The sequence below is a fragment of the Diaphorina citri genome, unplaced genomic scaffold (genome assembly GCF_000475195.1).
Source record: "Diaphorina citri unplaced genomic scaffold, Diaci psyllid genome assembly version 1.1 scaffold898, whole genome shotgun sequence".
NCBI lineage: Eukaryota > Metazoa > Arthropoda > Insecta > Hemiptera > Psyllidae > Diaphorina > Diaphorina citri.
In genome coordinates, this window is record NW_007378329.1 from 39033 (window position 1) to 64995 (window position 25963).

The 25963-nt window shown below is 41.6% G+C and overlaps 3 protein-coding genes and 1 long non-coding RNA gene across 9 annotated transcripts in view; 2 read left to right on the forward strand and 2 right to left on the reverse strand.

Moving 5' to 3' along the window:
* The window catches only part of LOC113468932, a 6354-nt gene extending 5770 nt beyond the window's left edge, over positions 1-584 (reverse strand). The window contains exon 1 of the long non-coding RNA XR_003392508.1: positions 218-584. This is a non-coding gene — a long non-coding RNA (uncharacterized LOC113468932). The remainder of the gene's footprint in view (positions 1-217) is intronic.
* The window catches only part of LOC103512920 (uncharacterized), a gene marked incomplete at its 5' end in the record, with an annotated part of 43568 nt that extends 38127 nt beyond the window's left edge, over positions 1-5441 (forward strand). Inside the window, 2 exon segments of the mRNA NM_001329181.1 lie at positions 2654-2740; positions 5218-5441. Coding sequence (NP_001316110.1) covers positions 2654-2740; positions 5218-5441 — 311 coding nt within the window.
* Positions 5442-6052: 611 nt separating this feature from the next.
* On the reverse strand, positions 6053-13927 carry LOC103512915. 6 transcript variants are annotated; one of them, XM_008477707.3, is made up of 5 exons: positions 13321-13927; positions 9987-10214; positions 9620-9701; positions 8477-8704; positions 6053-7150 (listed from the first exon to the last, which is right to left on the reverse strand). In XM_008477707.3, exons 2-5 carry the CDS (start codon positions 10080-10082, stop codon positions 7056-7058), a joined length of 501 nt encoding a protein of 166 aa, XP_008475929.1. In that variant the 5' UTR covers positions 10083-10214; positions 13321-13927; the 3' UTR covers positions 6053-7055. The 6 variants fall into 6 exon arrangements, with proteins under 6 accessions (XP_008475929.1, XP_008475926.1, XP_008475925.1 ...); XM_008477704.2 differs by lacking the exon at positions 13321-13927 and adding an exon at positions 12122-12281; XM_008477703.3 differs by lacking the exon at positions 13321-13927 and adding an exon at positions 11143-11401.
* Positions 13928-19946: 6019 nt separating this feature from the next.
* Positions 19947-25461, forward strand: LOC103512922 (uncharacterized protein PB18E9.04c-like; the record flags this gene model as incomplete). Its single annotated transcript, XM_026826256.1, has 8 exons — positions 19947-20187; positions 21583-21729; positions 22177-22396; positions 22509-22631; positions 23239-23313; positions 23717-23859; positions 24061-25269; positions 25415-25461. Coding segments are annotated over 8 exons (2205 nt in total), but the record flags the coding sequence as incomplete, so codon positions are not given.
* Positions 25462-25963: the final 502 nt, after the last annotated feature.

Genomic DNA, 25963 nt, shown 5'->3' on the forward strand with positions numbered 1-25963 from the left:
AAAGAGGTTTGACAGAGGGAACTGTAACTGCTATGGTCTTATCGTCCCGAAATCGAAGAGAGAAGGAAGACAGGTTAGGAGAAAGCCAGCCGTTTCCGAGAACGAACACTATCCATCAGGATAAAATCCGCCCCGGGCGGGAATCGAACCCGCGGCCTAGCGCTTACAAGGCAGACGCACTACCAACGTTATCGGCATTCTCTGCCACCCAACCTACCTTAGATTTCCAGCGTTGATAAACAGTACCAATTACGTCTTACAAAATACCGTGGGAAACGAAAATATGGAAATGATAAAAACACACAAACCGAACGCAACGATTAGAAATTTCTCACGAGAGGTCTACAGAGGAAGTGCGAGCTGTTTAGAGCAGCGTAGAGCAGTGTAGAGCATATGTCGCAGATGAAAATCAAGGCCGGACTACAGTTGGCGGGGTAGGGCGGACAGAAGCGCAGAATGCAAATATTGTATTTATGAAATGTGATGTTCGTTTCTTATTAGGTTAACCTGTTAGCGCCCGGTGGGTCTGTTCCGACTGAGGAACCTCAGGCCGGGCACTATCAGGTAGACCTGACAGGTACGCCTGAACTGTTCCGCCCTCGAACTTCATTTTTCTCCTTTGGCCAAACTTTTAAAATTTGATTTGGAGCATCCCGTTCTCTGAACGGCTGCCCTTCTCCTGTCCTATCTTCTTTCTCTCTTCGATTTCGGGACGATAAGACCTTAGCAGTTACAGTTCCCTCTGTCAAACCTCTTAAAAAAAAGAGAGGAGACTTGGAGAGCATAGAGCATCGAGCAGGCATAGAGAGAAGCGACGAATTCGACCATATAGAACTGAGAGCAAAAATAAGCTCTTTGATCTTTGCTCTCCGATCCACTCTGTTTTTACTCTTAGCAGACAAAGTAGGTAGTAGGTAAATACAAAATCTTGGGTGCGAAGGGGGTAATAATAATAAAAATAAAGTGGTACTGGTGATGATTTTTTTTTTTTTTTTTTTTTTCAAGAGGTTTGACAGAGGGAACTGTGAATGCGCCAGTTCCCGTTGTATCACATTAATCTCACTCAGCCTGAGTGGCGCCGGGAAAATTCAGCAGCACGTGAATGCCCTGAGATGGTCACCCATCCGGTTACTAACCACGCGTGACGTTGCTTGACTTGAGTCATCCATGTTAATCTGATACGTTTAAAGCTATCGCCGCTGGCTTTAGAAGTTGTTATACAAACCTACCTATTAATAAGTTTGTAATGTAAGCGCTAGGCCGCGGGTTCGATTCCCGCCCGGGGCGGATTTTATCCTGATGGGATAATGTTCATTCTCGGAACGGCTATCCTGTCTTCCTTCTCTCTTCGATTTCGGGACGATAAGACCATAGCAGTTACAGTTCCCTCTGTCAAACCTCTTTCAAAAAAAAAAGTTTGTAATACCTAATACCTACATATAGATTTCAGGTTATAGTATTTCAGGTTATAGATTTCAGGTACCTATATGTGAATAGTACACCTGTTATTACGTATTTACCTTTCTTCGGTCTAGGTCAGTTTTCTATTATGCTAGGTTCTACACAAGTGTTTATAGATGACATGTTTCACAAGTAGGCCGACCACTCACGCTCACATCGTCTGACAGACCTACACTGAGAAAAAAAAACTAGGGTGCTGGAAGTCTAATCGAGTGACTGGGCTCCGGAACTCTAATATTGAACTCTATATCGGGAAGCTCGACACTATAGGTAATATAGCATTCCAACACCCTAAAATGCCCTAAATCAGGGAAGTAAACCAATAATAGTGGCACCCAATCACCAATTTTTTTTCTCAGTGTTGCTCTGTCCTACCTAGGTCTGTCAGGCCGCCGCAATGTGTGTGGCGAAAAAAAGATTCAGTATTCAGACTGTCTGAGAGACCTCGGAAGCTTTTTCCGCCACGCACGTGCCGGCAATCTGACAGACCTGGGTCGAACAGACTCAGATCTGTCAGAGAGTCTGAGCGTGAGTGGCAGGCCTTACAAATGTGACTGATGGGTAGGTATGCGTCTCAATTGCCTATTGTATTTGTATTTGTATGTCTAGTTACTAGTACATAAATGTTTAAATGGGGTCTAGTACATATATATTTACATAAATGTTAAATGTGTCTAATTATTAGACTCTAGTACATATTCGTACGTACATATTTGCATTCCATTCCACATAGTCGAGTGCAAAATTTTTGGAACACTTTCTACTTCCATTCCCGGTCACACTCCCGGCCACACTCAGGCTGGGTGCGGTCAACGTGAGGAGTCGGGTAGCTTGTCACCGAATGGAGAGTGAGAGTGATTTTTTTTTTTTTTTAAGAGGTTTGACAGAGGGAACTGTAACTGCTAGGGTCTTATCGTCCCGAAATCGAAGAAAGAAGGAAGACGGAATAGGAGAAAGCCAGCCGTTACGAGAACGAACACTATCCCATCAGGATAAAATCCGCCCCGGGCGGGAATCGATCCCGCGGCCTAGCGCTTACAAGGCAGAGGCGCCACCAACCGAGCTAACTGGACTGGCAGTAAAGGGACTATTCACTCTATTCAGGTTCAGTCTAAAACTCTAAACTAGTCTAAACTTTTCAGTCTCATTCTGGGCAGTATAAACAGAGGGTGTCTTCTCTTCTTTGCTTCAGGTTTCTTCATCATTGTTCTCACCAACTCTCTCACAGAGAGCGCCGGCATCGCCATTGTTTCGTCCCTGGCCATGTACACATTTACCGGTAAGTAAGATGAGGTTCGTTCTCGGAACGGCTGGCTTTACTGGCTTTATCCTGTCCTGTCTTCCTTCTCTCTTCGATTTCGGGACTTTATCCTAAACAGATAAGGTTCGCTCTCGGAATGGCTGGCTTTCTCCTATCCTGTCTTTCATCTCTTTTCGATTTCGTGATGATAAGACCTTAGCAGTTACAGTTCCCTCTATAAACCTCTTTGAAAAAACAATAGTCCCTCCCGAAAAAACAATAGTCCAAAAAAACTTTTTATTACTATTGTAATAATGAAGGAAAAGGGCGGACTAAAAAAGAATATGGTTCAATAATAATATTACTTGAACCGTTCTCACGAAGAGGGGCCTATATTATTGTTGCTACTAACATAGACCCTTCTTTCTAGGAATCGTTCACTTTCCAAGAATGCCAAGTAGAGGGTCCCGGGTTCAAACAGGAACGATGCAGAACTTGAACATACTAATCTGAGATAGCCAGCCTAGTTAGCTTAGTTGGTAGCGCGCCTGCCTTGTAAGCGCTAGACCGCGGGTTGGATTCCCGCCCGGAGCGGATTTTATCCTGATGGGATAATGTTCGTTCTCGGAACGGCTGGCTTTCTCCTATCCTGTCTTCCTTCTCTCTTCAATTTCGGGACGATAGGACCATAGCAGTTACAGTTCCCTCTGTCAAACCTCTTGAAAAAAAGAAAAAAAAAAAAAAAAAACATGTAAAATCTGAGATAGCCAGCGGCGAGGAGCCAGCATAATATTTGAATGCGCCAGTTCCCGTTGTATCACATTAATCTCACTCAGCCTGAGTGGCGCCGGGAAAATTCAGCAGCACGTGAATGCCCTGAGATGGTCACCCATCCGGTTACTAAACCACGCGTGACGTTGCTTGACTTGAGTCATCCATGGTAATCTGATACGTTTAAAGCTATCGCCGCTGGCTTTAGAAGTTGTTTATACAAACCTACCTATTAATAAGTTTGTAATGTAAGCGCTAGGCCGCCGGGTTCGATTCCCGCCCGGGCGGATTTTATCCTGATGGGATAATGTTCATTCTCGGAACGGCTGGCTTTCTGCTATCCTGTCTTCCTTCTCTCTTCGATTTCGGGACGATAAGACCATAGCAGTTACAGTTCCCTTCTGTCAAACCTCTTCAAAAAAAAAAGTTTGTAATACCTAATACCTACATATAGATTTCAGGTTATTAGTATTCAGGTTATAGATTTCAGGTACCATCGTTCATGATGGACTATATGTGAATAGTACACCTTGTTATTACGTATTTACCTTCTTCCGTCTAGGTCAGTTTTCTATTATGCTAGGTTCTACACAATTGGACTCGGAAACTCGGGATGAATAAAGCCCGTTCCACACATTAGAAGTTTGTCGCGTGACCTTTAAATAGCGATAACCTATGAAAATGATAGAGAGTCTCTATCATTCCAATGTGCGGCCTTTTTTTCAAAGATTGTACCTTAGATTCGCTTTCCTCATTTCTTCAAGGCACATTCTTTTACATCCACGCCTATCCAGGAACGGAAAATTACGGTCAGAAAAATTCCGCCCTGAACAGGATTCGAACCCAGCACCTCCCGGTTGAGAGTCAGTGCTCTTGACCACTCAGCCACAGAAGTGGGCAGGCCTAATACTTTACCCTTTGTTTCTTTTCTAGGATTCATCTGGCCAATCGAGGCAGCCACCTACCCTCTTATTCACACTTTCAGCAACTCTGTGTTCCCCAAACACATTAGGGCTGCGCAAAATGATCAACTTTCTGGGATAGGGTTAGGTAGCACACGAAAAGGACTTTCACAAAATGTTTACTAATGCATGTGTTTCTTTCCAGGATTCATCTGGCCTATAGAAGCCGCCGCTCATCCTCTGATCCAGACGTTCAGCAACTTTGTGTTCCCTAACACTCTAAGACTTTCTGGGAATGATAGGGTTAGGTAGCACGCGAAAAGAACTTTCACAAATGTTTGCTAATGCATGTGTTTCTTTCCAGGATTCATCTGGCCTATAGAAGCCGCCGCTCATCCTCTGATCCAGACGTTCAGCAACTTTGTGTTCCCTAACACTCTAAGACTTTCTGGGAATGATAGGGTTAGGTAGCACGCGAAAAGAACTTTCACAAATGTTTGCTAATGCATGTGTTTCTTTCCAGGATTCATCTGGCCTATAGAAGCCGCCGCTCATCCTCTGATCCAGACGTTCAGCAACTTTGTGTTCCCTAACACTCTAAGACTTTCTGGGAATGATAGGGTTAGGTAGCACGCGAAAAGAACTTTCACAAATGTTAATAATGGTACCATGTGTTTATTTCCAGGTTTCATCTGACCTATCGAAGCAGTCACCCATCCTTTGATCCAGACTTCAGCAACTTTGTGTTCCCTAACACTCTAAGACTTTCTGGGAATGATAGGGTTAGGTAGCACGCGAAAAGAACTTTCCCAAATGTTTACTAATGCATGTGTTTCTTTCCAGGATTCATCTGGCCTATAGAAGCCGCCGCTCATCCTGTGATCCAGACGTTCAGCAACTTTGTGTTCCCCAACACACTGGGGCTGCGCGCATACCTGGCCATTGTTTGGAAGGACGCCTCTTTCTTCAACCAGCAGGTGTTGCATGGCTTCGGCATTTGTGCGGCCCACACCGTTTTGTACATTTTGCTTACGATAGCCATTGTTAAATATAAGAAATCTATGTGAAACGTGACTGAGGGCATGTGAGATAAAGGAGCAAATAGAAGGAAAAAGAACTCCAGGAAGAAGAAGAAGAAGAAGAAGAAGAAGAAGAAGAAGAAGAAGAAGAAGAAGAAGAAGAAGCTGGCAGTAAAGGGACTATTCACTCTATTCAGGTTCAGTCTAAAACTCTAAACTAGTCTAAACTTTTCAGTCTCATTCTGGGCAGTATTTAGCACTTGGTTTGACAAGAGCTCCGCAAAACTGTTCTGGATCGCCAAAATCAAAATACGCTTCGCTAACATCCAAAGCGGTTCGGCCCTTTAGAATTCTTATACTTGTAAGCAAAATGTACAGAATGGCGTGGGGCGCACAAATGGCGAAGTGTTTGGCTTTTATGCCCTTAAAGAAGAGATAAGGGCAATGAAAGCCATACAATTCGCCATATGTGCGCTCCACGCCATTCTGTACATTTTGCTTACAAGTATGAGAATAAAATTCTATGTGCTGTGATTATTAAGCGCCGAATGCCCTTGCCCAGAGGGTCATATTGTGAGGGTCCTATTATTTGAAGAAAAAAAAAAAAATCGATGGGTCGAAGCTTTACCTAAGAAAGAATAAAAATAAATCAATATTAATTATGTAATTTTAGTAACATATCTATATCTAATCTTTATTTGTTATTGTACACTTTTTTTGTAGGAATAAATTTCCGTGAACAATATTTGTGGTAAAAATGTGTACTTATATTTTTAGCATGAAAGGAAAATTTCGACATTTGGTTGGAAAAAATTTGGGTTTCTGTATCTTGGTATTTTGTCCTCAAAATAAATTTATAGGATCAGGCTTTAGGCTTACTAACCCTTGAGCGCTGAACCGCGCAAGTGGATCATTATTATCTCTAAATTTACGAGGGTTAAACAGTGTCTTGGGCATTACGAGGTTTAAACTGTTTAACTTGAACATTGGAATGATTAAACCCTGTAAAACAATCATTTAAGGAAAAAACAAACAAAAGGATAACTTAAACAAGAACGAAATAAAACAAAAATATAACCAAATTCTTTCTTAAACAAAAACGAAACAAAATAGAAAGTAAAAAGGATGTTACTTGTTACACTTGAACTCAAATCACTGTAGGATAAAGAAAAGAATATCTAATAAGAAAAAAATAAACGCATTCACTTAACACAAATCTTTTGGAAATAAAAGAGAAGAATAAGAAAAAATAAAATCGTATCTCCCTATAAGAAAAACTTATCACTACCTAATTATTATACGTACAAGTATTGAAAAAGAAATTTGTATAAGTAGTTTGTATTGCAGTGCTTCTCAAAGTTGTCGCCAGCGCGACACACTTTTATAGTGGACGGACTATTGTTCTCAATTTGGAATGCTCTCGCTCTTTAGCTCATCAGGTTTGTGATCGTTCTTTTTTTTTTTTTTAATTCCAAATCTGGGCGGCACACTAGAGTGCCGCAGCACACAGTTTGAGAAGCACTGTTGTATTGGGTAAGTAAAATTTGGATGGTTAATAAAATGTAATAAATGGTTGAAAATAATTGTAATAATACGGCACCGTTTCAGGTAGATGGTAGTGCGACTGGCCAAGTTCTGGCCACAGGAATTTCAGCAAAGGTTTTATGCTGTGTAATTGGCAGACCTTCCGGTCTCTTCCTCCTCCTTCAGATGTATGTAGTAGCTGTGCTCGATCAGCCAGAAGTAGACCAAGAGAGCTGAAACGGAAACAGCAGAGAATTAATGACCGGATCCACAAATTGAGTTTAAACTCGGTTGAGGTTGACTTTTTAATAGGTTTGATAAAGAGAACTGTATCTGCCAGGGTCTTATCGTCCCGATATCGAACAGAGAAGGAAGACAGGATAGGAGAAAGCCAGCCATTCCGAAAATCATCCGTTGTCCGTTGTTATACGAACATTATCCGTTGAGGATAAAATCCGCCCCGGGCGGGACTCGAACCCGCGACCTAGCCCTCACGAGGCATACGTGCTACCAACCAAGCTAACTAGGTTGGTAGCACGTATGAACAAGCTCCTCAACTCCACATACAAAAAGCACACTTTGAGGCTTAAGGGCAAACAGCCCTGAAGGATGGGTTCGAATAACAGCTGGGGCTGAATATGCTGAAAGCGTCTTGACCACTACGCTACCTGCCTCGGTAGCGTAGTGGTCAAGACGCTCGCCTGGTAAACAGGAGGCCAACCGGGATGGTCTTGCCTTATGGATTGTTCTTTTCTACTTACATTCATTTTACTTAGGGAAACATTGTATGTTGAGGGGGAGGGAGGGACAATTAATACAACACAAGAGATGACGTCATTTATATTTGCGACACGCAAAGAGCAATAGTTGCTTTTAGGAACAGGTTGCTTTTCCTGGTTGGTAGGTAACCTATACAATCTATACATGCTAGTGCCTCTGGCTTGAATTCATAAAGAGAGGTATTGCCAGCCTAGTTTGCTTGTTTGGTAGCGTGTCTGCCTTGTAAGCGCTGGGCAGCCCCGAATTAAGGCCTGTTCACCCTGTTCCCGCGAACAGGGCGGCCCCCCTGGAGCGTTGCCCCCCCCCTGGGGCTTTGCCGCCCCCAGGCTGGCAATACCCCCTGGGGGCGGCAGGTGGTTTTTTTTTATTTTTCTGTCCATTAGATCTGTTGATTTTAGCAGCCCCCGGCGCCCATTGGCAACTTCTGTCGCCATTTACCGCCCCTCATCGCCAGTTTTTGGACCTCTAGTGCCCTTTGCCGCCCCTCTGGCACCCTTTTCCGCCCCCTGATGCCCCTATTTGGCTCTCGCAAAAAAGAGTTTTCACAATTTGAGCAGTGACCAGTGTTATTATAGGTTAGGTTAAACACAAAAGACAAGTACAAAAATAATAGCAATAGCGTTCATGTTCAAACTATAGGCCTATAGCCTATAGCATACAAAAGTTATAGCATACTGTATAAGTACAGTTATTTTTGGTCACCCTGTTCGTTTTATACTTATTTATTTACTTTATGGTCTCAAGTATATAGGTTCAATCTCAGGTACCGGCGTACTCACCGACTCCAATAACAACTCCCACTATTCCAGCGATGCCCATCGTGACGCTGACTTTGATAAACAGCACTATGACGACGTACACGGAGTAAATACAGGCGATGAAGAAGTAGAAGGCAATAAAGTAGAGCCAGGGGAGCATGAAGTTCTTACGACGCTTGAGAATACCAATGAGCATGATGATGGCGAGTATAGAGGTGATGATGTAGCCGATGTTGAACACAGTTTGAACTGAAAGAGAGGCCAGAAAGGGTTAATATGGTGCGAACTGTGAACAGATAACCTAAAAGAGTTGATTACAACTCAGAAAAATGGTCAGAGAACAAAAAAATTTCAGTGGGTTATGATTAATAGAGGAAAACACAGGGTTAACCAATGAGCATGATGTTGGCGAGAATAGAGGTGATGATGTACCCGATGTTGAACACAGTTTGAACTGAAAGAGAGGCCGGAAAGGGTTAATATGGTGCGAACTATGAACAGATAACCTAAAAGAGTTGATTATAACTTAGAAAAATGGTCAGAAAACAAAAAAAATTCAGTGGGTTATGATTAATAGAGGAAAACACAGGGTTAACCAATGAGCATGATGATGGCGAGAATAGAGGTACCCGATGTTGAACACAGTTTGGACTGAAATGGACGCGAAAGGGTTAATTTATTGAAGGGCTAAAAAATAAATAGAGGAAAACAAAGGGAAATAAATAGAGAACAGTTTGAACTCAAAGAGAGGGCGTAAAAGGGTTAATCAATGGAAAGAGGTTCAATCGATTGAAAAAAAGTCAATCAAGGACTGGCAAAGGATTTATCGTTTTTCAATGGAAAAAGGTTAACCAATCGAGTAAAAAATGATCAATCAATGAGTTGATAATGGGAAGCCGATATTGAACACAGTTTGGACTGGAACAAAGGACGGAAAAGGATCGATTTTGATAATTTTGATTATAGGGTGGAGAAACATATATGTAGAACGAAAAAGGTTTAATCAATAGGGGTATTTCTTTTCGTTTCAATTCCGAAAATTTTGGTTAGAAAATTTCCGCCCTGGCCGGGATTTGAACCCAGCACCTCCAGGTTGATAGTCAGCGCTCTTGACCACTCGGCCACAGAGGGCTTGAAGAAGACTTATAGATTTAATTTACTTACACCAAGCTGGATCTTCCAGTCCTTCGAATTTGTTCTTCCCCTTCTTCTGATTTTTGTCCATGAACGGGGTCAATCCATTGAGCTGTGAAACAAGAGGGGAAAAATTAACTAAACGAAGTGAGGTCTAAAGTTCAAGATTTTGCAGTTAGCCCTTTCGCTCCCAGATTAAAGGTTCGTGAGGGCTAGTGTTTTCACCAATTTGCACGGAAATACGAGTATGTGTTCCCCATAATGTCAGCTTTAGCTCTGAATTTGTTCCACTAAAAAAATAATATGTCAAAATATATGAGACCTTGTTTAGACTGCGGGGGTATACGGACTTTTTAGTCTTATCCCAGCAGGATAAACAAGGTATCTATTCACTTACCATGCTGAGAACTGCAATAATAATGGCCCCAGTTCGCAGAGTACAGCCACAGCAACAGCTGTTGAAGGTTTTGGTTGATTCAAATGAGAAAGCCATGTTGACCTTGAAATCAATATGGCGGACGACCTTGGAGTGTTTGTCCTTGAGTTAGATGACCTTCAGAAGTTCAATGACCTTCAAATCGAAAATATGGAGACGTCGTTGAGATCTTGCTACTAGGGTCAAGTTCTGTGAAAGACAAGAAAGAGGAATATTAGTCTTTTGTTGTGATCATCATAATCATACTTAGTGATCGTAGTGGTTAGCGCGGCGGACTTCGGATCTGGAGGCAGTTGGTTCGAGTTCAAGTTAAATCGTATTTTTTTTTTTTTTTTTTTTGCTAAGGCCTAATGTACATACCTAGTATTATAACTGATTTGCCACATGCTTGACTATGGACAAAAATAACATGCTAGCTGCCTTTTACTCATAACCTATAATTAACTCAAATGAGACAGAGAAACAAGAAGAAGAAAAGAATCTAATGTGCGTTCAAAAAAATTTGACCCAGACCAATAAAAAAAATAGAGATCTGAAAGATCCCTGAGTTTAATAAAAGCATAAAAAAGATTGTACTTAATTATAGGTAGGTACTACTTAAATTTATTTAATTTTATTAGATTGACTTACTTCATCACGGACACTCCTTTTGGTAAAAGGCCCAGAATTTTAATATGAGGGAGTCAACCCGTCAACAAACAAAATTATCAGTAGGTACCTAAATGATGTTTTTTTTTTTGTTTTGATATTGTTAAAAATGTCGGAATATTCTGCCAGGACAATTTTTCGCCTTGTAGGTACGTACCTATACCTACTTGTTTTGATATTGTTAAAAATGTCGGAATATTCTGCCAGGACAATTTTTCGCCTTGTAGGTACGTACCTATACCTACTTACGTGATTATGAAATGTACCCTAGTACGGGCTACGGACCTACCTGTTTTTAGTATCTACCAACAATATCTCTCCTTTGATAGTTAATTTATTTGTTTGTTTGACAGTCAGTCAGTTTTTTTCGTTTATCCTCCTCACAAAAAAGACTAGAAAGAAAAGTCTCCAAAAATAACTCATCCGTTGAGTAGGATCTATTGTTGTTTTACAAAAATTACGTACCTACCTACTATTTTAGTACACAAATTCACAAAACTGGACGGACACTGTGACGGAATGAATGAGAATTTACGAGAAACTTGGAAAAAAAAAAGTGAAAAATTCACCCGATATTACTTCTTTCCTTCCTATAAAGAAAATTAAAAAAAAAAGAAAGTAAAAAATAATAGAAAGTAATAATAAGTGAAGAATTCAGCAAAAAATTAACACAATCAACACTGGAAAACCTCCAAGCAACGAGATCTGTGACATCTGTCGAAGTGTCGCGGAAGTGCAGTGCATTCGTTCATTCGTAGTGAATGAAAAATCAAGGTCGAACTGCAGTGTGCAGTTTTGAACAATTCGATGCAACGATGGGCGAGTGACCGAGTGTAAGAACGGGCGATGTTCAAGTTGCCACGGTAAAACCACCACCGCCACCACCACCACCACCACCACCACCACCACCACCACCACCGCCGCCGCCGCCACCACCACCACCACCCCAACTCCGCCCCTGTTGAAAATCGGATCTGTCCAAATAGCTTTTTCTGGTAGCGTTTAGGTCCTGCATCAACCCTCAAGCGTTGTACAGTCGTTCGCGGGACACCCTGTATAAAAATTAATATTCGTTTGTGTGTGTGTGTTCGAACTTTATGCCTGGTGCCTGGCCAAACCGCTCATCCGATTGCTATGAAACTTTGTCAACTTATTGCTTGCACTCCCGTGAAGGTTAGGCTATTTTCCGGTTCGTTTATGTTGAGCTACGCCGAGCAAGACCACTAAATGGATGAGTGACATGAGGTTTATAGAGTAAAAATTAAAGTTAGGTATCCGATTTCAATGAAATTATTTCCTACAAGAACGGCCATGCCTTAAGGATTTCGGCTAGTAATTAGTAATAAATACAATCTGTCTGTCTGTTCGTTAGTTTGTCTATTTGTTTTTTTTCCTCCTCACAAAAAAAGACTAGAAAGAAAAGTCTCTAAAAACCAAAAATAACTCACCTTTTAGGCTTTTAGTCGGTCCTCTTCTCCGTAATTTATCCGTTTATCACGTAGGATCTAATTATTTAAATACCTACTATTGTTTATTACGAAAATTACGTAGGTAGGTACTATTTTAGTATATAATTGAAAAATTAACACAATCAACACTGGAAAGAGAAGGAAGCTTGGAGCCTAAATTATTCCTGGAACTGAGTGTTATATTGTACCAATATCACATCACTTATTTGAAAAAGAAGTGAAATAAAACTAAAATGTTGATAGAACTGATAACAATTTGAGTTCGATTCTTCGAAGCTTCGAACTGAACAGTGAAGAGTGAAGTGAGTGAAGTCCTGAAGTAGTGAAGTCTGTGAAGAGTGTGAGAAAGTAAAAAATAATAGAAAGTAATAATAAGTGAAGAATTCAGCAAAAAATTAACACAATCAACACTGGAAAACCTCCAAGCAACGAGATCTGTGACATCTGTCGAAGTGTCGCGGAAGTGCAGTGCATTCGTTCATTCGTAGTGAATGAAAAATCAAGGTCGAACTGCAGTGTGCAGTTTTGAACAATTCGATGCAACGATGGGCGAGTGACCGAGTGTAAGAACGGGCGATGTTCAAGTTGCCACGGTAAAACCACCACCGCCACCACCACCACCACCACCACCACCACCACCACCACCACCGCCGCCGCCGCCACCACCACCACCACCCCAACTCCGCCCCTGTTGAAAATCGGATCTGTCCAAATAGCTTTTTCTGGTAGCGTTTAGGTCCTGCATCAACCCTCAAGCGTTGTACAGTCGTTCGCGGGACACCCTGTATAAAAATTAATATTCGTTTGTGTGTGTGTGTTCGAACTTTATGCCTGGTGCCTGGCCAAACCGCTCATCCGATTGCTATGAAACTTTGTCAACTTATTGCTTGCACTCCCGTGAAGGTTAGGCTATTTTCCGGTTCGTTTATGTTGAGCTACGCCGAGCAAGACCACTAAATGGATGAGTGACATGAGGTTTATAGAGTAAAAATTAAAGTTAGGTATCCGATTTCAATGAAATTATTTCCTACAAGAACGGCCATGCCTTAAGGATTTCGGCTAGTAATTAGTAATAAATACAATCTGTCTGTCTGTTCGTTAGTTTGTCTATTTGTTTTTTTTCCTCCTCACAAAAAAAGACTAGAAAGAAAAGTCTCTAAAAACCAAAAATAACTCACCTTTTAGGCTTTTAGTCGGTCCTCTTCTCCGTAATTTATCCGTTTATCACGTAGGATCTAATTATTTAAATACCTACTATTGTTTATTACGAAAATTACGTAGGTAGGTACTATTTTAGTATATAATTGAAAAATTAACACAATCAACACTGGAAAGAGAAGGAAGCTTGGAGCCTAAATTATTCCTGGAACTGAGTGTTATATTGTACCAATATCACATCACTTATTTGAAAAAGAAGTGAAATAAAACTAAAATGTTGATAGAACTGATAACAATTTGAGAAAATGTTTAAAATTTGAAAATTGCCGCCGTAAGATTTGTTTTTCAGATTTTCTTATCACTGGCAGTTTGGGCAGTTTTTAGGCAGTTCAAAGGACATTCAGCGCCGTGGAAATTAGTTTTTTTTAAATCCCGCTTCATTTGGAACGATTTCTGCATCGTATGTAAACCACCTTGATTAGTTCATAAGTCATCACCAGAGTCTTTTTTAGCGCTGCTGGACAGTCGAGCTCGGAAATCTTGGAAATTTAATCAGCTGATCTTTATCATTTCAAAATCTCTGTTCCTGATGGCAGTCTTTCTGGTCCTGATGGCAGTCTTGTATCATTTTTTTGTACATACTACACAATTACATCTACCTACCTACCTACCTACCTACCTACCTACCTACCTACCTACCTACCTACCTACCTACCTACCTACCTACCTACCTACCTACCTACCTACCTACCTACCTACCTACCTACCTACCTACCTACCTACCTACCTACCTACCTACCTACCTACCTACCTACCTACCTACCTACCTACCTACCTACCTACCTACCTACCTACCTACCTACCTACCTACCTACCTACCTACCTACCTACCTACCTACCTACCTACCTACCTACCTACCTACCTACCTACCTACCTACCTACCGTTTAATGTAAAATATTGATAAAAAAAAAAGTACCAAGTTTTATCTAGCTATGTAGGTAGTTGCACACTCTACATCTAGAGGTAGGTACCTACTTAGGTGCAGAATTAAAAGATAATCTTTGTTTACTTATTGCCAATCTACCTATGTATACTTGAGAACAAAAAAAAATTGAACAGTTTCCATTTCCATTCCTTTTTACTCTGACCAGCCAGCCAGCCTAGTCAGCTTGGTTGGTAGCACGTCTGCCTTGGAAGCGCTAGGTTGCGAGTTCGATTCCCGCCCGGGGCGGATTTTATCCTGAACAGATGATGTTCGTTCTCGGAACGGCTGGCTTTCTCCTATCCTGTCTTCCTTCTCTCTGTGCTTTCGGAACGATATGACCTTAGCAATTACCTACAGTTCCCTCTATCAAACCTAGAAAAAAAAAAACTTTAAAAGGCAATCCATCACGAATTTTTGCTCGTTAGTGTAGTCTACCGTTAGTGTAGTCTATACCTAACAGCCATTACAGCCACACCCCAAAACGCGAGATTAAATCGATGAATACTATTATTTATTATTTTATTATTAAACGATTAGATCAAACTTTATTTACAGAATAAATATTTACAAATGGTAACATAATGTACATATAAGTACAAAACGTAACGTAACGTAACGGGCTTTTAGCCCGTTAAATTTAGGTAGGAATATGTTACAGGATGTACATAGTACATAGGTAGGTAGTAGGTGCCTAGATTTTGCAAGCAAAGAGTTCCTACTACTGTGACAGCGGGATAGAGAATAGTTAGGTTGTTAGGTAGGTACCTACCACCGGTAATTCATTTCCTTTACATTACACTACACCTACCCAAGTACCTATGTACCTATTATAAAATTATGTACCTACAACCTAAGTACCTACTACCTAGTTAGAAATATGTTGAAATAGTTCACTAGGAGGAACACCAGATGAGTCCGAGAATCCCAAATCATCCGATTTGGGTCCCAACTCAAAAAAGTAAAAAAGGTCATCCGAGTTGCGTCCCCGGTACCTGAGATTGAACCTATATACTTGAGACCATAAAGTAAATAAATAAGTATAAAACGAACAGGGTGACCAAAAATAACTGTACTTATACAGTATGCTATAACTTTTGTATGCTATAGGCTATAGGCCTATAGTTTGAACATGAACGCTATTGCTATTATTTTTGTACTTGTCTTTTGTGTTTAACCTAACCTATAATAACACTGGTCACTGCTCAAATTGTGAAAACTCTTTTTTGCGAGAGCCAAATAGGGGCATCAGGGGGCGGAAAAGGGTGCCAGAGGGGCGGCAAAGGGCACTAGAGGTCCAAAAACTGGCGATGAGGGGCGGTAAATGGCGACAGAAGTTGCCAATGGGCGCCGGGGGCTGCTAAAATCAACAGATCTAATGGACAGAAAAATAAAAAAAAACCACCTGCCGCCCCCAGGGGGTATTGCCAGCCTGGGGGCGGCAAAGCCCCAGGGGGGGGGCAACGCTCCAGGGGGGCCGCCCTGTTCGCGGGAACAGGGTGAACAGGCCTTAATTCGGGGCTGCCCAGCGCTTACAAGGCAGACACGCTACCAAACAAGCAAACTAGGCTGGCAATACCTCTCTTTATGAATTCAAGCCAGAGGCACTAGCATGTATAGATTGTATAGGTTACCTACCAACCAGGAAAAGCAACCTGTTCCTAAAAGCAACTATTGCTCTTTGCGTGTCGCAAATATAAATGACGTCATCTCTTGTGTTGTATTAATTGTCCCTCCCTCCCCCTCAACATACAATGTTTCCCTAAGTAAAATGAATGTAAGTAGAAAAGAACAATCCATAAGGCAAGACCATCCCGGTTGGTCAGGGGGCACGGTTGGTCCAGTGGTAACGCGCTTGCTTGCCATGCAGAAGGTCCCGGGTTCGAATCCCACCATCGACAAAAATTTGTACTCGTTTTTCGATTGCAAATATTTCAACGGGTTACTTTCTGGCGTTCTCGTGTTGACCCAGCACCTAAATGGGAAGTATAGTGTCTCTTCTCGCCCATCTGATGAGAGGCATACTACAAAATATTTATATTTTGACCAACTTCGTCAACGCTTGACAAACCATTCGGTTATTTATTATTTTTTTTAAAAAAAAGAGGTGGATATTTGGTTTTGGCTACAAATTTTACGAGTGGACTCAACTTTACACTCAACTTTTTTTTAAGAGGTTTGACAGAGGGAACTGTAACTGCAGCTATGGTCTTATCGTCCCGAAATCGAAGAGAGAAGAAAGACAGGATAGGAAAAAGCCAGCCGTTCCGAGAACGAACCTCATCCGTTCAGGATAAAAACAAACATTATCCGTTCAGGATAAAGTCCGCCCCGGGCGGGAATTGAACCCGCGGCCTAGCCCTTACAAGGCAGACGCGCTATATTGGGTACTTGAAAGTTCATCACAAATGTCCTTCCTCACTTGGGCAGCATCAGAAAAGAACCACCCAAAAATGTTAAATTTCAATCGACTTTGCGATCAATCAAATCATCAATCTTTGTGGTAAAGCAGAGCTTTTTCACAACTTTTGTGGATATCACAACATTACTAAGTGCCTCCCTTGCAATGAATTTCCATATTTCAATCTTTTTACACTTTTAATGCCGCCACTGGTCGCTACTCGATTACCAGTAGCTCCTCATTTGTCCTCACGAGGCTGAGTGCACCCCGAACTCCAAGCACAGAGCCGAAAAAACTTCGACCCCGGCGGGAATCGAACCCGGTACCTCCGGCGTGCAGGCTTAGAGTATGATACCCACTCGGCCACGGAGGTTGCGGCCGGCCCTATTATTTGCAGTCGAAATAATATGTACGAGTGCAAATTTTGTCCATGGTCGGGATCGAATGACATTACTAAAGCGGCGTAGACTGCCGGCGCCTTACAAGTAGACGGCGGGGTATCCTAAATGTTCCATCATCGATCTTTTGATACGTACACTATGCACTTTGTAGGGGAGGGGGGAGCTTTTTATAGGGAAGAAGAGCTTTTTATAGGGAAGAAGAGCTTTTTATAGGGGGGAGCAGAGCTTTTGTGCATTCGAAGGTCACTTTAGCCTATCACAGCTTATTTGGAGCGAGGACCTCCCATTTTGTGTGGATTTTTTAAGAAGTCTCATGTTTCATTCTTGTGACTGACTCCAAGACGTAGGCACCTTCGCAGCCCTGTCGTTTCAATTTTAGTTCTTTTTTGTGGACTTTCCATAAGTTTAATTTTGATTGTTTGATAAGACTGTATAACTGCTGTTTGATAATTGTCTGTATAACTGTTTGTTAACGTTACTGTCAAGTGACTAAAAGTTATGTATTCCTGTAATTTTGTGTAAGGGTTAAATGCGAGAGATTGCCCTGAGCAACAAAAGGTACCTACATAATTATTTCGACGTAGTTTCGTTTGATTTTATCTTGTAAAAATTTCATGTATGAAAATTCTGCTGCGAGTAGGTAGTTCTGAACCTACATTGAAGTAGGTAAGTAGGTAAAATCAATAAACAGTATTAAGTAAATAAAATAAATAGCTAGGTACCTATTTTATTTATAGTTATACTTAGGTAGGTATTACCTACTTTGAAACGGGTTTGTAGGTAATACCTAAATGAATTTCAAGTTATTCCTCTTTCTATTTTTTTGTTACGCAATTCCTCCTGAACGGTAAGCAATTTTGATGAAACTATATTGTAAAATATAAAAATTAATATTACTTAATAATTGTGTCAATAATGAAAACTGATTACCTACAAATTTCAAGCCATTTTATGCACCTCGCTAAATTTCACGATTTTCGGCCAGCTTAGTTAGCTTAGTTGGTAGTGCGTCTGCTTTGTAAGCGCTAGGCCAAAAAAAAAAAAAAAAAAAAAAAGATTTAACTTACATCATGCTCATTGGTTAACCCTGTGTTTTCCTCTATTAATCATAACCCACTGAAATTTTTTTGTTCTCTGGTGACAGGTTACACATTAAGTATCTATGCATCTGGCGTTTAGACACGACACAGAAACTGCCTCTAATGATAATTTTGACGAGAAAATCCGAGTAATTTTGAGTTTGAGTGAATGGACTTTGTAGATGAAGTCGGGTGAGTGTTTTCCTTTTCCTGAAGTCCCTAGGGAATACGTCCCTAGAAAGTTCAATGTTGCTCAATGAACAGATCAAGTGCCAACTGGAGAACACAAAATCACAATAAGTATCTATGCATCTGGCGTTTAGACACGACACAGAAACTGCCTCAAATGATAATTTTGACGAGAAAATCCGAGTAATTTTGAGTTTGAGTGAATGGACTTTGTAGATGAAGTCGGGTGAGTGTTTTCCTTTTCCTGAAGTCCCTAGGAAATACGTCCCTAGAAAGTTCAATGTTGCTCAATGAACAGATCAAGTGCCAACTGGAGAACACAAAATTTAAAGGCATTTTGAACTAATAAGTGTACGTGTAGCAGTATACTATTCGTTGAAGTTCGGAACCCTTTTGAGAACCAAACAGGAAAACAAACATACCGTTTGTTTTGTCGCTGAAAAACTGAAAACACGTGTTAGTCAACCAATTTAGACTAATGCTACTCTGCTTGGGGCATTTCACTGACAAATGTCTCGTCTATAATTAACTAGGCGACGTCTGAAGCCCAAAAGGCAGTGCAAAATGCAGTACCATTCCGTCGTATAAATAACAATTAGTTTCCCCGTGCTTCTCTGTGTTCTCTATGGGAGAAGTAAGCCAGGGCCGGAGCTCCAAAATCGTGTTCCTGCAATTCATCTCATGGGGTCGAGTAAATTGGAACACACCACATATGTACCTTCAAACAGACCCCCATTTGTCAGGGGTCTAGGTTTAGCTTGCCCTTGGGATGGATTTTATTTGAAGAAACCACTGATGAAAATTTGTAATCCTTTGTTTTCACCATTTTCTTTCGTTTGTCCTTCTCTTTTTTGGCGATCTTAAGCTGTGTCCACACTTCGACTAAAATCGGACACTGCCTCGACAACATAGATTCACCTCTTCATCTCGTCGTCGTCGATCGACTATGTGTGGACAACTGGACACAGCTTTAGAGTATATAATTCCTCATTCTAATTAGATGTGTATCAAGCGTAAGCAATGACGCCTATAAGGGGGTCATCTGCATTTGGAGTCGACTTGTCATTTCATTGAGTTTTCTCTTTTCATTTGAAAATAACCCATTACCTCATAGAGGTAGGCCGGTGATTACTCATTTGTTTTTGAGTGTAACTGCAGAAAATAGTAGTAGTCATCTGCAACTCTGTTACCGGGCGTCAGAGAAATAGTCATGTCATAAACATCCGTGTTTGGTCACAAATCAGATCTTGGCTCGGGTATTCGCTTCGGTGTCTCTCAGTCGGTCGGTCGGTCTGTCTGTCCCCATAGAAGGACTTATCCAAACCTGGTCGACCTATATATCAAATTAAAGGTCTTTTTACCAGGAACACGAAAATGGTGGTGCAAATTTTGTCCAGAAAACCACAAAGCCAAAAAAAAAACTGATTTTTGGGGGATTTTTTTTTCTTAATTCTATTTTAATTTCTAAATTTTTATCCAAAGGCATATCCTCTATTGAATGTTTCGTCTCATGTTTCAGCCGAGAAAAGGAAGGAGGACGAGCGTCTCAATAACTGATTTTTGGGGGATTTTTTTTCTTAATTCTATTTTAATTTCTAAATTTTTACCCTAAGGCATATCATCTATTGAATGTTTGGTCTCATGTTTCAGCCGAGAAAAGGAAGGAGGACGAACGTCTCAACAACTACCTCACTGATAACAACCTCAGCTCTTATCACCAGACGAGGAAAATCTCCCCCAGTTCCCCTTCCCAGGCATCGTTCCTAGATGTGTATAGTCCTTATGGCTCCTCGCCCATGGACCATAACAACTCCTACTTCCCCATGAGTCCAGGTATGTACTAGTAATTTAGCGAACTGTAGGACTTTATGGTGGATTTCACCTACGACTTAATGAGAGATTTAACTAATTCGAGAATTTTTAATGATAGAAAAAGGAGTTTTTAATGATTCAAACTGGAGTTTTTAAAAACTCCTCCTTTTTGGATCACTAAAAACTCTTATTGGACCAATAAAAACTCCTTTTTATCTTATTAAAATATCCTCTTTGGATGATTAAAAATTATTCGATTAGTTAAATCTCTCATTAAGTCGTTGGTGAAATCCATCATGAGACTTCTTTTCAGGCCCTAAAAGGTTTGATAGAGGAAACTGTAACTGCTAAGATCCTATCGTCCTGAAGAAAGGAGAAAGACAGGACAGGAGGAAACCAGATTGTTATGTGAAAATGAACTTGATCTGTTTAGGACAAATCCGCCTCGGGCGGGAGAATCCAACCTGCAACCTTGCACTTACAAGGCAGAGTGCTACATCTAAGCTAACTAGGCTGTCTAATCCTTCAAGTGGTTAATCACTGGGCTAATAGTACTCCCTAATCCTTATTAACGAACAGTATTAACGTGGCATAAGCTCCGTCTTTTACGGATGGATATACCATTTGTTGACTATTTATTTGATTGAGAGAATTGTTCTGAAAAACCAATAAATGGAAATCTTCTTCTTCTTTTTCTTCGCCTTTTCCCGTGTACAGACGGGGTCGGCGTTTTTCGTCAGCCCTCAATCAGTCCTAAGGTGATCACTTTTGGGAAAAAAAATTCTTTTCGTATTATTTATTATTTTTGACGATCTTTACGAAAAAAATACATTTGGACAGTTATATTTTTCATGAGAATCACCAATTGTTCTGAAAAACCAATAAATGGAAACTTTTAGCCTTTTTCCGTGTACAGACGGGGTCGGCGTTTTTCGTCAGCCCTCAATCAGCCCTAAGGTGATAACTTTTGGGTTGACATTTGGTTTTGGCTACAGAATTTTACGATTGGATGCCCTTTGCTATTTCTTTAGCAAAGGAAATTCAGGCTGGTACTTTTGGGTTGACATTTGGTTTTGGCTACAGAATTTTACGATTGGATGCCCTTTGCTATTTCTTTAGCAAAGGAAATTCAGGCTGGTATGCTCACTGTTTATAGTCCTCCAGTCAGACTAAGCTGGTCTACTCCCTGTTTAACGTCCCCCAGCCAAACCTAAATAAATAAAATTAAAATGTAAATTCCTTGTAATGTTTCCTGTTGCAGTGAGTGCCGGCGAGAACAAGAACCGAGTATTGAACACTCACTGTTTAAAGTCCTCCAGCCAGACTAAGCTGGTCTACTCCCTGTTTAACGTCCCCCAGCCAGACCTAAATAAATAAAATTAAAATGTAAATTCCCTGTAATGTTTCCTGTTGCAGTGAGTGCCGGCGAGAACAAGAACCGAGTATTGAACGGGTGTTTGAGTGTGAGTCACAGTCGAGGTTCGAGTATTACTGAAGATGGTTACGATACGGGAGGCGGCTACATGCATATGGATAAGAAATATAACCCACGACATCATCATGGTAAGTAGAAGTGTCATTGTAGTTGAATCCTTGCTAGGCGGAGCACACCTTTACGGTCGGTAAAAACTAAAAATAACTCCATAATTATCAGACCTCCTACAGATTGAATGAATGTATCTAATTCAGGACTTGGATCGTCAGCTTTTTGAAAATTTGCTTGCATAGGAAAGGGACTTTTTTACTTTCTATTGTTTTTTTTTTCTGGATAAGTCAGCTCCCATCGCGTAGTGGTCACTGCGCTCGCCTTGCACGCGGGAGATTCGGGTTCATGATATAAATGCGTACCTAATATAAATGCGCATAGCGACCGGTGTCAGCAGGGTAGGTAAACATTAAGCTCTGGATTATTGAGATATTCGGAAAATCCTACTATCCTGCAGTGAGCACCAAAGTTGTGATATGACAACACAAAGAAATGGCATTTAATTTATACATTTGTTCTGGCAGATACTTTGAGCAGTGTGATGTCGCCCGGGGGCAGCAGTAACTCCATGACCTCAGGGACCCCCTCCAAAGATCTGCAGCTCTCCGACTATCACTTGGACCGCGTACCCTCATACCTCACCCCTGCTGAAGAGGAGAGTGAAGACAACAAGCAGGATAACCGCCAGAAGAGAGCCTACTCCGTGGGTTCGAGACCCGAGAATCTCAAGAACAAAGTCAACAAGTGAGTCTCCTAGATTTTTTTTTTTTTTTTTTTTTTTTTTTTTTTTTTTAATTTGTGTCACTGTCAAGGGAGATGACTATGTGGAGATGCAGCCCACCCCTGCCTCTCTCAGTAACATAGCACCTCCGGCCCTGGCCTCAGTCGCTCAAGGCAAGACATTGGAACAAGTACAGAAGAAACTTGTCAGCCTGGGTATCAACAAAACCAAGAAGAATCCAAGTCCGCCACCCAGCAAGTAAGTTACTTGTTCCTCTTTTCTTTTAGTATTTAGTTGTAATTTATGATCATGTTTTTTATCAACTGAATACAGAAAATGAACCCAATCAAACCACTCCTGAGCTTCGCTAGAGGATCAGGAGTGTTTGAAATGGGGGAGAGCCAATAACCATGTTCAAAGGCAGTGCAATAGTCCTAAACTGAAATGGACGCGGCACATAAGGGATCAGGAAGAGACCGCGTTGACGTAATAATAAAATACCGCTGAGAGTTTTCAGTTCATCCAGAGTGTAAAAAATACTCAAATGTGTAAATCAAATGGGTGATGTCAAAGAAAGCCCTTGACTCTGTTGAAGGCAGTGCAATAGTCCTAAACTGAAATGGACGCGGCACATAAGGGATCAGGAAGAGACCGCCTTGACATAATAATAAAATACTGCTGAGAGTTTTCAGTTCATCCAGAGTGTAAAAAATACTCAAATGTGTAAATCAAATGGGTGATGTCAAAGAAAGCCCTTGACTCTGTGTTAAATCCCATGCATTGCGTCAGGGAAATCTCAGTGGTACGGCCATGTAACTTGTATTTCCAATAGTCTAATTTTGGTTGTGTATTTCTGTCTTCACAGAGAGATCACGTACGAGTCTCTCGACCTCGAGTCCAGCTCCTCCTCGTGCTCCTCTCTCGCATCACGCACGTTCACGTCCTACGCATAATTTATGATCATGTTTTTTATCAACTGAATACAGAAAATGAACCCAATCAAACCACTCCTGAGCTTCCCTAGAGGATCAGGAGTGTTTGAAATGGGGGAGAGCCAATAACCATGTTTAAAGGCAGTGCAATAGTCCTAAACTGAAATGGACGCGGCACATAAGGGATCAGGAAGAGACCGCGTTGACATAACAATAAAATACCGCTGAGAGTTTTCAGTTCATCCAGAGTGTAAAGAATACTCAAATGTGTAAATCAAATGGGTGATGTCAAAGAAAGCCCTTGACTCTGTGTTAAATCCCATGCATTGCGTCAGGGAAATCTCAGTGGTACGGCCATATAACTTGTATTTCCAATAGTCTAATTTTGGTTGTGTATTTCTGTCTTTACAGAGAGATCACGTACGAGTCTCTCGACCTCGAGTCCAGCTCCTCCTCGTGCTCCTCTCTCGCATCACGCACGTTCACGTCCTACGCCACCATAGATCACTCCAAGACTGTCCCTCCCAACACCGCCACCGCGCAGCCTGCCCCTAGTGTAGCTTCCCCGAAGAAGACCTAAGCAGTTTTCTTCGAAAAAAAAAGACCTTGAAAGTTTTCTGCAAAGAAGACCTATAGAAACCGTTTTCTTAAAAAATACCGAAGAGGTTTTCATAGGGAAAACGACCTTGAAAGTTTTCTGCAAAGAAGACCTATAGAAACCGTTTTCTTAAAAAATACCGAAGAGGTTTTCATAGGGAAAACGGGTCGTCATAGCAACGAGAAGTTGGCAGTACCACCTAGTAGCTCTCTGTCTTCTGCCGCCTCCTCCTACTCCACAGCAGAGGGCAGTAGTTACCTGGAGAGTCCTGACTTTGCTCCCTCCCCACCCCGCGCCTCTCTACTACAGAGAGCATTCGGACGTTCCCCGCCCAAGAATTCCCCTCCCCTCTCCTCAACACTACATCAGTTCCGTAACCTAGGCAGAGTCCTGGAGACCCCACCTGGCTATGTAGAGATGAGACCGAGCTGTAAGGGAGAGATGCTACTCACGCATGCCTCCTCCCCTCCCAATACATCGGGTATCCTCTCCCCTGTGTCTCCCACAGGAAGTACCACCTCCACCCTCACCAACCTTACCTCGTGTTCACCTCCAAACAAATCTCAAGCCCAACCCTTCAGAATCAAGACTGGTACACCACCCAAGTTCATAGACGAGGATGAAGATCCTTACATGGACATGGCACCAGGGCATGTGACACAGCAACCTGTGAGTTACAGAGGAAGTGTACATCCAAGACCCGAGCTAGTAACAGACTACATGGAGATGAACGCCAAACGGAAGACTTCACTAGAGGAAGATAATAATAACAAGAGACATGGGAATCCTTTCAAGTCTAAACCTTCCTCCTTTGAAGATAATCTAACACAAGATTACATGAACATGAACGTGGGACATAAGAAGGACAGGCGGAAAACGCAACCCATCACCATTAGTAGTAACACATCGAGTACGAATGTCAGTAGTCCTCTCTCTTCTAGTCGTAAGCTATCAAGTAGCACGCCCCCCAAGGCCCCCACGTTCCTTCCTCTCAGTAACTCCTCCCCTGCTCGCACCACAAGACGGAAGTCTAGCCTCACCAGGCGCGATAGTAAGGAGACCACGACCCCTACCATCTTCCCATTCAGTCTGAATAGTCCTGCGATCTCCCCTGCTGAAAGTGAATCACCCAGTAGTAACTCAAGACTATCAGAACCACTAGAGAGTGTCAAGGAGGTAGTGGATAGTAGTGACTATGTGAACTTCGCGCCTGATGCCGTTGTACAAGGCGCTGTCACTGTCAAGAGAGATGACTATGTGGAGATGCAGCCAACCCCTGCCTCTCTCAGTAACATAGCACCTCCGGCCCTGGCCTCAGTCGCTCAAGGCAAGACATTGGAACAAGTACAGAAGAAACTTGTCGAAAGCAATAGAACAGAATTTATCAGAATAAAAAATAATGAAGGGAATTTTTACTTTCCTTATCCTATCTATAGGAAGGAAAGTAATGTAATCGCGTCAAATTTTCGATGGTCAGTTTTTAGTGCCAAAACACGTTTTGAGGTCCCTAGAGCCTAATCTTGGCTCGTTACTCATCATGTCTTGTTACTTCCCTTAACCTATGCCTATAGGAAGGAAAGTAATGTAATCGCGTCAAATTTTCGATGGTCAGTTTTTAGTGCCAAAACACGTTTTGAGGTCCCTAGAGCCTAAACTAGCCTCTTCAAAACTTTGTGGGTATCACCTACCACAGTATTACAAGTCTTGCATTTACTCAATCATCATATTTATCATCGCTCGTTTCTTTTGACTTGTAGTGCCGCCACTGGTCGCTACTCACTTGTCCTCACGAGGCTGAGTGTACCAAGAACTTCAAGCACAGGGCCGAAAAAACTTTGACCCCGCCGGGACCTCCGGCGTGCTTTGAAAATCTCTTTTTTTTTTCTTCGACTAATGGGGTGGAATGGATGCCTGAGGCATTCTTTTCCATACAACCTATACTAGACTGCTGGGGTAAAGGAACTTTTTTGTCTCATTCGAGCAGGATAAAGGTATTTTTTTTTTTTTTTTTTTTTTAATTTGGGTTTTTCCCCCCCTTTTTTTTTCGTATGGGTGAAAAA